General features: G+C 41.5%; 1 protein-coding gene across 2 annotated transcripts in view; it reads left to right on the top strand.

The window, feature by feature from the left end:
- The window catches only part of IL1RL1 (interleukin 1 receptor like 1), a 37,452-nt gene extending 23,623 nt beyond the window's left edge, over positions 1-13,829 (top strand). The window contains exons 6-11 of one of the 2 annotated variants that reach the window (XM_043603061.1): positions 616-687; positions 2,094-2,235; positions 2,329-2,474; positions 8,090-8,236; positions 9,236-9,403; positions 12,314-13,829. In XM_043603061.1, the coding sequence (XP_043458996.1) occupies positions 616-687; positions 2,094-2,235; positions 2,329-2,474; positions 8,090-8,236; positions 9,236-9,403; positions 12,314-12,699 (1,061 nt within the window). In that variant the 3' untranslated portion in view covers positions 12,700-13,829. Of the gene's footprint in view, positions 1-615; positions 688-2,093; positions 2,236-2,328; positions 2,778-8,089; positions 8,237-9,235; positions 9,404-12,313 lie in introns of those variants that run through there. The other variant, XM_043603060.1, reaches the window with a different exon arrangement.

The raw sequence follows: 13,829 nt of genomic DNA, 5'->3' as shown, positions 1-13,829 counted from the left end.
AGAAAGTAGCAGTATTTCAGAAGACTCCCCTTCCCCGACTCGAGGCATCAGTGCCACAGAAGTTAGAATTTCCTTACAGAATGGACCACAGTGGTGGAAATTTCTGAGCAGAAGTGTGGATTTACATGTTTATCTTTTTCATAGGCCTTTTTTTTTCATTCAACAAGCATTTATTCAGTACCTTATATATGCTAGGATTTCATGCAACTTTTGAAAGCTTCTTTCCTGTAATGTTGTGCTTCTTCTGTAGAATTGTAGTTTTCTAGCAATTGCCAACCCATGTAATTAATTTAACGTGTTAGATTAATTAATTAATATTTGTTTTAATGATATAAAAGAGAATAGGAAATATAAAAGAGTATCATAAGTCATAAGAGAAAGTATTGCTTGAATGTTTTCTTTTTCATTTGTGTGTGTGTGTGTGTGTGTGTGTGTGCCTGTGTCTATGTGTCTCTGTGTGTCTGTGTGTGTGTGTATTTGTTGCCATGGGTCATCGTCAGAAAAATTTGAAAAACATTGCTATGATATAAGATAGTAATATGAAAACACAAGCTTTATACTGATGACCACCCAATGCTATCCTAATATTTATATTTTCTTTGTCTTTGATTTAAGATGAGGAAGGCTTTTCTTTGTTTCCAGTAATTATAGCCCCTCCACAAAATGAAATAAAAGAAGTGGAAATTGGTAAGAAAACTTGAAGACTGCTGTAAATGTTACCTGTAGAATCCTTCCATATGACGCTTGGTCTGGATTCTCCAAGTATGGGTCATGCAGTTAACACGATGGATCTTGGGGATTAAATGAAACGTTACATGTAGAAACATCCACCGGGCACTTGTTAATATTAGGAATACCCAGCACTTACATTTGTACTGCAGTTCAGACTATCTTATTTCATTCTTACTTCTCTCCGGGAGGTAGATATTGTTTCCAATTTATGCTTGTGGACACTTAGGCTCAGGTAGGATCAATGATGTGCCCAAGGTTATGGATAATGAGTGATAGAAGGATGAGAACCAAGGCTTTCTGACTCTGCCCATCTCTGGCTTCACTAGTTTCCCACTAGAAATTAGATATAACTCAAGTTCTTGGTCCATAAAACAAGTCCCTTCATGAACTAGTCTTCACCTACATTCTGGCCCATCGGAAGCTATTAACCCCACCTGCCTTGGAGTCCCCTCCACACTGACCACCTCACAGTTGTTACGCCGATTGACAGCATTTCCACATTCTTTCCTGCTTTTGTCCATGTTGTTCCTCCTTCTCATCTCTCAACACTGAGTTCAAATAGCATTCCCCATCCCGCCCTCCTTACTACCATGGGCACCACCAGAGCCTCCATCTAATGAGGTCCAAAGAAACCATTTCTGTGTGCAGCATAGCAGTCCAGAGAAGACTGGAACGCCTTCTTCTTCTGCATTTCCATGTCATTTGTCAAGCTTTCTATAGAACAGTAGAATACCTTGTGTTTTAATCATCTGTGTCTACCCTTATCATCTTTTGAGACTCTCTGCGTCCCTCATCCCTCTTCAGATGCAGAATTCTTGAGTCCAGAACCAAGGGCTCAGTAAGGGATGCATGAATGCCTGTCCCAAGCAGGAGGGCAGCCCTCACGCTTTCAGTTCTGGGCAGAGGAAGTCTCAAGTACAAGGAGTAGTAATGGAGAGCACTCTTGAATGATTAAATGCTGGGATTGTAGCTGGGTCGGGCAAAATATAGTTTTACCAACAAGGTGACTTACAGAGAGATGAAGAGAATTTGGTAAAAGGAGGAAGGTTTGGAAGAAAGACGCTAAAAAGAAATTCCAATCTATAGTAAAAAGAAGCCCCACCTTATAATGTCTGATTGGTGAAACCAGAATTAGTCACCTTTTTAGTTTCCATGGAAGGTGAGAGGGGAGTGTGAGTGGAGCTTCCTCCAAACTGTGAGCAAAGTGGGTGGAGGCAAGGACACAGAAGGACTAAGGATGAGGAAGGGGTATGGAATCAATTCCTGGCACACACCAGGCATTCAACGATTTTTTTCACGTTAAATGCAATACCACTGGCAGCACTGAATGTTATTGGTGAGTTTCTTCACTTCTCATCTAGGAAAACCAGCAAGCATACCCTGCTCCGCTTGCTTTGGGAAAGGCTCTCAGATCATGGCCGGCATCCTGTGGAAGGTGAATGGAAGCAAAGTTCAGAACTTTGGAGAACCAAGAATTCACGAGGACCGGGAGCAAAATCAAAGGTATTTTTATACTGAAGTTAAAACATCCCCTCCTCCTCCCACACAATTTGCAACTGCAAAGCAAGCATTAAAGGTAACAGGTTGCCTCCTTAGTTCCAGCAACGAGTTGACTTGTCTGAGCACCGTTTTAAAAATAGAGCGTGTGAGAGAAGAAGACTTATCTGTGGAGTATGACTGCCTGGCTCTGAATTTGCACGGTTGGACACGGCACACCATAAGACTAAAGCGGAGAAGTCCAAGTAAGGAGTGTTTCTGAGATTTTGGCCACCCAAGTTAGCTGTATCAACTGTAAGCTGAAATCACTTTCTTGGAGAACAATGTGTTGGCATGTGGTTCCGTGGGGAGTCTCTCAAGATGAAGAGGTCCGTCTCATAAATTGTGTTTTTCCTCTTAAGAACACTGACCATTTGTAGTCTGGTTTCCCTAGTTGCCTCTCTTCTGTTTTACTTCCCCCTTCCTCCTCTCCCTCCTGCCCCCCTCCTCTTCCCCCTCCTCTAACCTCCCTCCTCCTCTTCCTCCAACCTCCCTCCTCCTCTTCTTTCTCCTCCCTCTCCTCCTCTCCCTCCTCCTCCTATCCTTACTTTCCTTCCTCCAGCCCCCTTCCTCTCCTTCTATCCCCCTCCCTCTCTTCCCTTCCTCCCCCTCTTCCTTTTCTCCCTCCTCCTTTTCCTCTCCTTCCTACTCCTCTCTGTTCTCTCCCTCCTCCCTCCCTCCCCTCCCCTCCTCCCCCTCCTCTTCCCCCACCCCTTACCTTCTCCTGTTGGTTCCTCTTTAACACCCAACTGCTTCCTTGGCCATCCTCCCGATTTTATCAGCTCTCTCTGTCTCACTGTATACGAAAGACAACACACTAAGAGTAAACTGAACATGTTGTTTGTTGCATGACTTTTATGACGTTATAAACATGTTCTCTTCTATAATTTTTTTTTGTCACAAAGAAATTGTTAGTGAAGCTGGCAAAGTGGATAAAAAGATAAAGTACTTAATTACTGTCCACTCCAGTAAGAAGATCTTAGATGTTACTTTTTAATAAGACATCACATGCCATCATTGTTAAATTTTATAAAATATTAAATTTGCTTATTTATTTATTTATTTATACTTGCAAAACCTAAAGTGTTTACTCTTTGGTCCTTTCCAGAAAAAGTGTGGGACCTCTGTGTTCTGTCCCTTTAAAAGAAATTATTTGTGTGCTAATACTATACTGTATCATTTAGCGTAGCTTTATAATCAACCCTGATTTTGGGTAGAGTGAGTCTTCCAATTTTGTTTTCATCAAGATCGTCTTGGCTATTCTTAGGCCTTTGTACTGCCGTATAAATTCTATTCAGACATATTTTGATTATAAACATGTTTTTATTATAGTTACATAGAGGGTTTTATTGTTTGTTTTATAATTACTTAATGTATAGTAGAAGTCTTCCCATGATATTAAATGTTCGTCTACAATACAATTTTTAATGGCTTCTTAGTATTCAATTATACAGATAGACTATCATTTATCTCACCACATACACTGCTTGGCTACATGTCTTTCTTCTTCTGTCTTTTTAAAAATCCAATTCATCTATGTTTTTATTTTTTGAAGTTTATTTTTGAGAGAGAGAGAGTGTGTGGGTACAGGTGCATGAGCAGGGGAGGAGCAGAGAGAGAGAGAGGGAGGGGGGAGAGAATCCCAAGCAGACTCCAAACTGTCAGCAAGGAGCCCAACGTGGGGCTCAATCTCACAAATTGCGAGGTCATGACCTGACCTGAGCTGAAATCAAGACTCAGATGCTTAACCAACTGAGCTACCCGGGCACCCCCAAAATTTAATTTATTTAAACTAAAAAAAAAAAAAAAGGAAGAAGAAGAAGAGGAAAGAAACCAAAACACATTTCTCGCACTTCTTCCCCCTCCACCTCTAGTAACCACCAGTCTAAATATAGGTGAGACTCAATGGAAGTCTGGTAGCTCGGCTCATTTCTTTATTGTATCTGTCACTCAACATGCGATTCAGGTGCTGCCTTTTACGGGGAGCCTTCCGTGACCGCCAGTTTGGAGTATATGTTCCTTCCAGGTATTTCTGTAGGACCCTATTCCTGTCTCCACACTCATCACACTTATAAAAATTTGAGAGTCTGCTGAACATAACTGTGACCTCTGTGAGGTCAGGGATGGCGTCTCACCCATCTTTGTGTGCTCAGTCTGTAGGGCAGTGCTTGGTACCTAGCATGTGTCCAATAAAAATCGGTCCAACGAATAAGCGAATGCACACCAAAGTTATCAAGGAAAACTGTTTTTGTGCATTTCTACTGCTCTAGCGATAAGGCTCAATTATACCGCAAAACAGCAGTTTACATTTATGTTTCTCAGGTTGAATAACCTTCCCTGTAACTTGAAAAGGCCAGATTATTTGTAACTTTCCTATAGTTTCATCTGAATCTAGCGTGCCTTTAATGACTTCATTATAATTTGCTGCAATAAAATATGGTCATAACAAAAATGTGAAACTGACCACTCTTCAAGAGATTACATTCAGACACTACATATAATCTTTTAAAATGTAACATTCCCTTTCACAAATAATCAGTGGCATATGGGGGCAGGATGTAGAGAATGATCAAATGATCTGTCTTGGGTATAGGTAACAGGAGGACACATTTGTTTAAGAGTCCAAAACAGACCATCTAAGAGTCATTGTGCTTTTTATCATCACCTGACCCAGACATTGTTAATCAATGTCAGTGATGACACGCTCTTCCTCTCAGGGGCAGTCTGTTCCTTCCTTCCACTCTGTCGGTGTGTCCCCACAGGCAATGATGTCAGCAAAAATAGTTTTACAAACATTTCCTTCCTGAGAACCTATCAATTTCCTCACTTGTTTACATTTCCAGGCAAAGACATCCTATTCGTTAGATGATGCATTTAATCTGGTGTAAATGGGCGGGGAGAAAAATATGGTATTTTTACACTTGTAATTCCATGTACAACGACATGGAAGTTATTTAATGTGTTTGGCAAACAGCAAAAGGGAGAGTTGAACCCTCAGTTTATACCCCGAAGTGGGATATAGCCCCGATTAATTTGGATAAACACAGAAGCACAACCTGACGGAAAAAAACCGGGAGCGATGAAAACGGAGGCCACCAATTTGATATGTTCGTGCTAAGTCTCTGCCTGAGGTGGTGCTTCGGATTTTTGTTTTAATGTAGACTTCAACCACCAATTTGTAAGTTTTTTACCAAACAAACAGAATCATGACTTCCCTGGATGATTTTGAGTGCTATTGAGTTCCGTGGGTCTCCAGCTTTCTCAGTTATAACTGAGTCACCCCAGGACATATGGACAATGTCAAGACGTCATGTTAGGGTAATGTTGTGATGGTAGTGGGCACATTGGTTCCCCAAGGAAAGGGGAAACTGCAGTCTCCACCCTGACACTGCCATTGCATCATTATCCCCATGTGAAGCTTTATTGTCACTTTATGAATGTTCTCTCATTACCTGTGTATTGGAATTGTTTTCACGTTACATGTACTTGGTGACTTTTTTCCTTCTAGTTTATTTGTATTTTCTACGTTTCCCTTGTTTTTCTTCAAATTCACATGGTTACACTCTGGCGGGGGGGCCTGGCTGGCTTAGTTGGTGGAGCGTGTGACACTTGATCTTGGGGTCATGAGTTTGAACTCCATGTTGGGTATAGAAATTACTTAAAAATAAAATCTAAAAAAAAAAAAACACAAAAAACATGGATACACTCTGTTTTGACAACTGTGTAAATTAAACAAAAACTGTTGCTACAGTAGCTCGTCACAATGAATGCCTTTATTTCTAATCACAGAATAAAAGAAATTACAACACTGCCTTGAGGCTTAGAAAACCAAAACTCTAAAAGCTTATGTTCCCATATTATTCAATGTGATTAAATAAATATTCGATACTCATAAGAATAGTAGGACACATTTATTCATTGTTTCCTTTGAACCTGTCTACTTATTTTCCATTTAATTTCTCATTTATTTGATCAATATTCCATGAAGAAGAGACTGTTACTATCATCCAATTTTGCAGCGAAGGAAACAGAAGCAAATGGAGGTTGAATACATTACCAAATATTCTAGTTAGAGCCAGGATTCCAACTTAGACGGTGCTTTCCTGTTTATAAACACCTTCAGAAAGTATTTGGTGTTTAATCATTACATTAACAGGAAGGTATGGGACTTCAACTTCCTTTACTGACTTGGTTAACTTCTTTCTTCCTGTTGAAAGCAGCTGGTCACATGCACACTTACTTCACCAAAACCTCCACACTCCCAGAGTGTGTCTAGGTAGGACCTTTAGAGAGAGTGAACTGGGGCAGGGTGTGGACAATCCTGTTGAAATGCCTTACTTAGGGAGTGTCTATCATTTACACTAATGACAGTGCAGTCAGTAAACTCTCTGCCAATTTTCAGCAACACCCTCTGCTCCCTGGTTTTGAATCACTTCACCTTGGCCGTTCTTCATTTCATGGTGCTGGATGCTCAGCAGGTCGATGAGCCTTCAAGGGAGGAATTTGTGACTATGGATAAGTCGCAAATTTTCCATGGCAAGCCTAGGAACCCATGCTTTGAGACGTCACGTGAAAATGCAGGGAGAACACTGTTAAGAGTCAAATCTTATGTGAGGTCCTTCTCACGTTCATCTTTCAGGGGCACTATTTGTAAGAAGATACTTACTTCCAAAGAGAGAAGTAAACCTAAAACGTCCAAGAATACTATTAATAAGTATAATTCTTGTGTTCAGTGTGTATGTAGCTGTTACTAGGCCTTGAAAATGGGAACCATCTTGCATATGCACCTTGTGCAGAAGTGAGTACAGGACCCAGTTCAACGGTGGCTAAATGATGTCCACCATGAGAAAAGTAAGGGGCGTGTAGAACCTAAAACCCCAGTAGTTTGACTTCTCCATCAGTGATGCCTTAGTGACTTACAAGGTTCTTGTTTCTTCCCTGCTTTCTTGTGCCCCCAGCCCCAGATGCAGTAAGACCCCAAGATCTGTTGATTCATTCTCTTTCATGCCCCAATACCAAGTGCATCCATTCCTTTCTCATTCTTACAGGAGTCTGAGCCCTCCATACCTCTAACTGCCAAGTATTACAGAAGCTTCCCAGCAATTTTACTCTAAGTTCCTACAGCCTCTCCCACAGAAACAAACCTTCCCCTACGTTCGGATGAATCTTGCTTATAAACCACTTTTGTTGTTAACACTCCACTCAAGACTCATCAAGGGCTCCCATGACCTTTACAGTAAAGACAAAAAAAAATACCTTGACAGGAATCTCAAGTCTGGTCAGAACCTCGCCCTGACACACACTTCTTACTGTGTCTGCCTCTAACTCCCCAAAATGGATCACTCCAGTTCCTCAGAACACACACACACACCACATCTCTGCCCTCGGGCTCATAGCATCCACGGTAGCCAGGAATACGTTTTTCTTTTTTCTTTTTAAAGTTCTCTAAAACGTACGTATTCTTCAGGGACCTCCTCCTGCAGGAAGGCTTCCTTGCCCAGTCCAGCACGGAGCCAGCACTCTTAAGAACCTCTGCCAGCTAAAATCGCACTTTTACCTACTATCTTAGTTAAGTTTACATTGGCCTTGACACCTTTTTTGCTCTGAGAATCCCCTACGATGCCTAGCCTTGCACAGAGTAGGTGCTCCATAAATGTTCACTTACTGATTCTTAAAGCAGCCATGAAAATTCCAGGGAAGCATCTTTTGTATGAATCTCTCATATGCCCAATGGAGGTCAGCATCCATATATATTTGTTTATTTTACCTTGTTCTAGAAACAATAGTGATCATTTTTGTCTTCCCTTTATCTTTTGAATAGTTGACGATCAAAGTACCTACTACATACTGACAGGATTTAGCATCTTGTTAATGCTAATCAATATCATGGTGATAATGCTAAAAGTGTTCTGGATTGAGTTTATTCTGCTCTGGAGAGACATAGCTAGACCTTACAAAAGTAGGAATGGTAAGTGGCGAGTTTCAAATTTTTCTTCAAAAGGAAAGGATCCATAATGGCTGATGGTTACTTGTCTGTTGATCTCTTAACAGCTGTCGACTAAATCCAGATTTTGCTGATAAATGTATTCAGAGTAGACCTTTTTTTTTTTTTTTTTCAGTTCACTTAGTAGCCATTTTCTATCCTTTTTTGTTGCTTCTCATGGTTCTGAGATTCATCTCAACACCTCAGATTTCCTCCCCAACAGGATTGCTGTTCCTACTAAATAACAGAATCTGCCCCAAGCCCAGAGTGGTTTAAACAGTTTGGAAAATGTGTATTGGTGAAACTTCATGGAATTTAAAACATTAAAAAAATTGTTCCCGTTTTCCAGAAGTGAACAGTTTAGAAGGGGCCATCAGAATGCGGGTGTATTTTGCCAGAAAGCCCATTCCATAAAGAGTCCTATCTATGCACATAAGTAGACACATGAAAGAATACAACTGTGCCCCGCTAAACAAGAACACCATTCTTTCCTTTGAATGAAGATATATTTTACATTTTCCCTATGGTCCTCTCAATTCGGGCTAATTATTAGATTTGTGGGAAATGCAGATCCTTTAAAAAATTCTACTTGAGCATTTCCGTTTCCTTGGGTAAGCACGGAGAAAACAAAAGATAAAATTGAGATCTGCCCCAAACAGCAGAACTCGTTATCCATGACTATAAATATTTCTCAATAAATTATTACTCACACTTGACAATATGATGTGATGAGCTAAACTGGACGGGCTCTTGCCTATTCCCTCTCATTCAGTGTGAGACAGTGAAGAGGTGAACTTTAGGATTAGATTGATTTTCTGATGACTTTCTGTAGCAGTAGATTGTCCTCACCATCTCTGGATTCCAGAATATTTTGGGGGGTGGGATGCAATCACCACCAACCATAAAATCGAGTGAAGAATGTCTAGTGAGAGTCAAATTTGGAGAACCAAGTAATAAAGTTGCTTTTCTTGGTCTCATTTTCAGATGGAAAGATCTACGATGCTTACGTTATCTATCCGCGGAACTATACAAATAGTCCTGAGAGGGCCAGTGCTGTGGGATATTTTGTTTACCAGATTCTGCCTGATGTTCTGGAAAATAAATGTGGTTATAACTTATGCATTTACGGGAGAGATATGCTACCTGGAGAAGGTAAAGCTGTCAAAATACATCAAGGACAGGGGCGCCTGTGTGGCTCAGTCAGTGAAAGGACCAACTCTTGATTTCGGCTCATCATGAGCCCATGTTTCACTGGATCCAATCCCGCCTCAGGCTATGCGCCGGACAGAGACTGAGATTCTTTCTCCTTCTCTCACTGCCCCTCCTCCCTCTCAAAATAAAATAAACTTAAAAAAATACATTAAGGACAGAAATTCACATTCATCAGAACCCTAAGAGATAGGTGGTCTTCTCCCTGTGTTGGATAGGGAATTGTAATCATTATTCCATGCCTTAAAACCAGGGTTTTTAAGCATTGCTCTGGAAGAATGAGATGCTTACTCTTTGCTCCTCCTGCCCCCATAGCCAAACCGATCGTGACGTTTTCGCAGGAGTGTCAGTGACGTGAAGACACAGTAAGCTGTCTTTGCGGGGTGGATTTAGCAAAGCACTGCCCCTACTTACTTCCCACATCCACCACTAACGTAACTGACATTTCTTAGTTCTCTCTAGAAGAATTGAAAGAGGACTCACAAAACAAAGAATTTTGTTCTAATATCCAGAGGCATTGGCCTCAGAGTCTTTATGATTTTCCTTGTATAGGGGAAACATTTGCAGATGTATATTCTCACGACAACTAGAGCTGTCTTCTGTTTCATCAAGTGTAGTCAATTCCATGTACCTTTGAGAGTAATTCTGGCATTTCAGAAGCGGTTCTCCCTGTCTCTCTACATTTATGTCAAGTACCCATGAACCCTCCTTAAGGCCCTTCTCAAATTCCTCAGGGACCAGGAAGCATGTGGAATATGAATGAGGCAGGAACATCATGAGGGTAATTCCAATAAAGCAAATGCTTAGTAGACTGTGAACTTAACCTGGCATTTCCACTGAAAAGAGGGATTCAGCATCTATAGATTTAAAGGAATACATGGAAGGTGAAGCCGGTTTGTCCTGGAATATTTATTTGGGCAATGTTAATCACCCCATAATGGCTTGGGAGGCTTATAAAATGAACAATTCAGGAAAATGTAATCCAAGTTTCCTCTGGATTCTTTCTCCCTCCTCCAACTCTCCCTTTGGCTACTCAGGCCAGTCGAGAGGAGCAAGTCATGGTGCTCGAATGTTCTTTTTCATGTGACACACCAGCACAGGAAGCTGCAGGGATTCCATCTGTTCGTGATGTCACAGCACCTGCTACACTTGGCTGCAAGCTCTTCATCTCTTCTTTCTGAGATCCATTGACCTCACTTGTAGCTCCGTCTCGCTCCAGACAGCTCGCTGATGCTCAAGCTCGTGTAGCCTGCATTGTGCTGGTTTTCATGTGAGAAGACTTCCTACTTCCCCTCCCTCAAGGGGAAGTCTTCTGACCTTACTTCAACCAAAATAAAATCAGATCTAACAAAACAACGCCAAACTTCACTCTTCCCTTAGAAAAAGATCATGACTGCCTGCATCAGTATATTTCTTCCCCTCCTAGGTATCTTCTGTTTGCTCCTTCAAGTCCACTCTGCATCCCACTCCATCCAATGGCCCTGGGTGGCTGGTCATTATGGAATCCATCACACCCCCTGCCTTCTGCTCCACGCTGAGTTTGGCCAAGAGGGAGCACTGGGGGCAGGTCAGAGGCAGGCATCTTGTGAGGTTGCCAGGGTGGCTGGGCTCCTTTCTCCCAAAGCAAGGGCTCTTGATAGCTGCCTTCATACTCATTAGGGTTCCATAACTGCTTCCTCCCCTTTGTACCTGGAGGGTGGTAATGCCTCCTGTGTTATTTCCAATGTTGGGGGTTCTGAGGTATCTCTCATTGATTTCCCTTGGGTCTGCCCACATCTTTTATAAATTGACCTTTGATTAAACTCTCTTAAGTCAGTCCTTTGAGTATGCCAAGTTTTATGTTGGGATCCTGACCAACATAAGGTCTATACCTGGCAGTATTTAACATTTATTTCCCTAGTTCCCACTACATGAATTGGCAGTCTTTCAGCTGCCAGCCTCTAGGAATATCTTGCGTGGTTTCATTCATGGTTAAGCTTCTTTGATCGTGCTGTTACCTCCTTGCAGTGAGAGCTGAGTATTTTACATGTTCTTTCTAAGTCTGTCCAGAAGTTACCTGCTATCATCTTGGAGCTGATGCTGTATTAACTCCAACTTGATAAGGGGATCTGGTCTTCCTTAAGATTTTTCTAGTCTGGATCAAATCAGCTTCTAAAACAGAGATCTTGGGGAAAGACATGAATCCAGGACTCCCCTAGAGGCTTGAATCAGTTCAGAGAAGCAAGGGTTCCTAAGAGTTAAAGTTCTAAGCCCTATTAAACACATAAGCTAATATTCGAAGAGGGCAACATGTAGTTAATGAACTTGAATTCTAAGTCTCTTGCTAAATATCTCTACATTCCCATTAAAAAAAATTTTTTTTTCAACGTTTTATTTATTTTTGGGAACAGAGAGAGACAGAGCATGAACGGGGGAGGGTCAGAGAGAGAGGGAGACACAGAATCGGAAACAGGCTCCAGGCTCTGAGCCATCAGCCCTGAGCCTGACGCGGGGCTGGAACTCACGGACCGCGAGATCGTGACCTGGTTGAAGTCGGACGCTTAACCGACTGCACCACCCAGGCGCCCCTCTACATTCCCATTTAACTCCAAGGACTCTGTTTTAGTTAGGACCCCTCTACCTGGGAAGGAAGAAGGCTTTGGGACTGATGTTCTGACAGTGAGAAGGAGAAGATGAACACAAGTTGTCCATCCAAGCTCATTCCCACTTTCCTGAATGAAGAATTGATCAGTGTCAGAATCTCATGGCAGGCTATAACAATAACAGTTTTTTAAAGTTCAGAACATTTATGATCAAAGCATTAGACTTAAAAATGCATCAACAGGAAATCTGATCCATGTCTTTTATCCCCAGATGCAGCCACCTCAGTGGAAACCAACATACGAAAGAGTAGGCGGCACATTTTTATCCTGACTCCTGAAATCACTCACTGCAGGGAGTTTGCCTATGAGCAGGAGATCGCCTTGCACAGTGCCCTCATCCAGAACGACTCCAAGGTGATTCTTATAGAATTAGAGGCTCTGAGCAAGCCAGGAGGGATGCAGTTTGGGGAGCTCCAAGATTCCCTCAAGCACGTCGTGGAAATGCAAGGTACCATCAAGTGGAAGGAAGATGATGTGGTCAACAAACGGTCCCTGAATTCCAAGTTCTGGAAGCACGTGAGGTACCACATGCCTGTGCCAAACAAACCCTCAAGGAAGACATCCACTTGGGCTTCCCTGAGTACCCAGGGGCAGTAGCGCTTGCTTTGATGTGCTGGTGCACCAGATTTCCTAGATCTGCATTCCTTCTGGCAGGATTACGCCCCTGGGCCAGACACTGGAGCAGAGGCATGAGAAATGGGGACATGTCAAGGGTGTTCAGGCCTCAGGTTTCATCTAGCAACTTTACTTCCATTTTCCTGATTCTGGGTGGATGCAAAATGCCCCGAAATTTTTATCCTCGCTCCCCCTCTCTTCACCCCACATTTCCTTCCCTTTCTCCTTTTGCTGGTCTTTCTCCATAAGGCCTAGGATCTTTTCACTATTCTTTTTTCCCTCTTTCTCTCTCTTTCTTGTTCTCCTGCCCCGTTTTCCTTGTCAATATTCTACATTTTGAACAAACGAAAAGCATTAGAGCGAAATTTTCATGTAACCGTGAAGAACATTCCGATTCCCACAAGCAGAATATTAGCAGCAAATCTTGTTTCCAACCTACCAAAAGTTATTATATTTTATTTTAATGGGTGCTAAGTTTTATCATCTCAATATTGTGGATACCATTGGGGTCCCTTACCCAACTGCCATTACAATCAGTATTTGAAGTTCTAAAGTCGCTTTGATATATTTTTATTCTCCTTAGAAATATTTTTTTCTCACTCTAAAAGTTACAGAAGAACAGAAAAGATCAAAGAAGAAAAGAGTGAGCATTATCCACAAATCCATCATCCTAAGATAATGACTTTTAAGCATTTGGGTAAATTTGTATTTAAAAAATTTTTAACTTGTACTTAAATGTTCTGTTAATATAGCTGAGCTCGCACAGTGTGTAGGGTTTATACATTTTTTTCTACTTAACATCATAATAAAAACATTTGACATGTCACTTAAATTTTAACATTTTAACTATTCATAGAGTTCTATTTCACTGTTGTGCCACAGCTGACATGCCTAATTAGTTATTGTTGTATATTTGAGTTGTGTTGAGTTTAAATAGCCATCATTGTAAGTAATTTTGCAATGACCATACCAGCATATTTTATATTCCCCAGTTACAATTTTTGAACTTAAAACAATGTTTGTTTATTTATTTTGAGAGAGAGAGAGAAAGAGAAAGAGAGTGGGGGGAGCAGTAGAGAGAGAGAGGGAGACAAAGAATCCCAAGCAGGCTC

The sequence above is a fragment of the Prionailurus bengalensis genome, chromosome A3 (genome assembly GCF_016509475.1).
Source record: "Prionailurus bengalensis isolate Pbe53 chromosome A3, Fcat_Pben_1.1_paternal_pri, whole genome shotgun sequence".
Taxonomy (NCBI): Eukaryota; Metazoa; Chordata; class Mammalia; order Carnivora; family Felidae; genus Prionailurus; species Prionailurus bengalensis.
The sequence above is the reverse complement of the archived record's forward strand: the minus strand, read 5'-3'. Positions and strand labels throughout refer to the sequence as shown.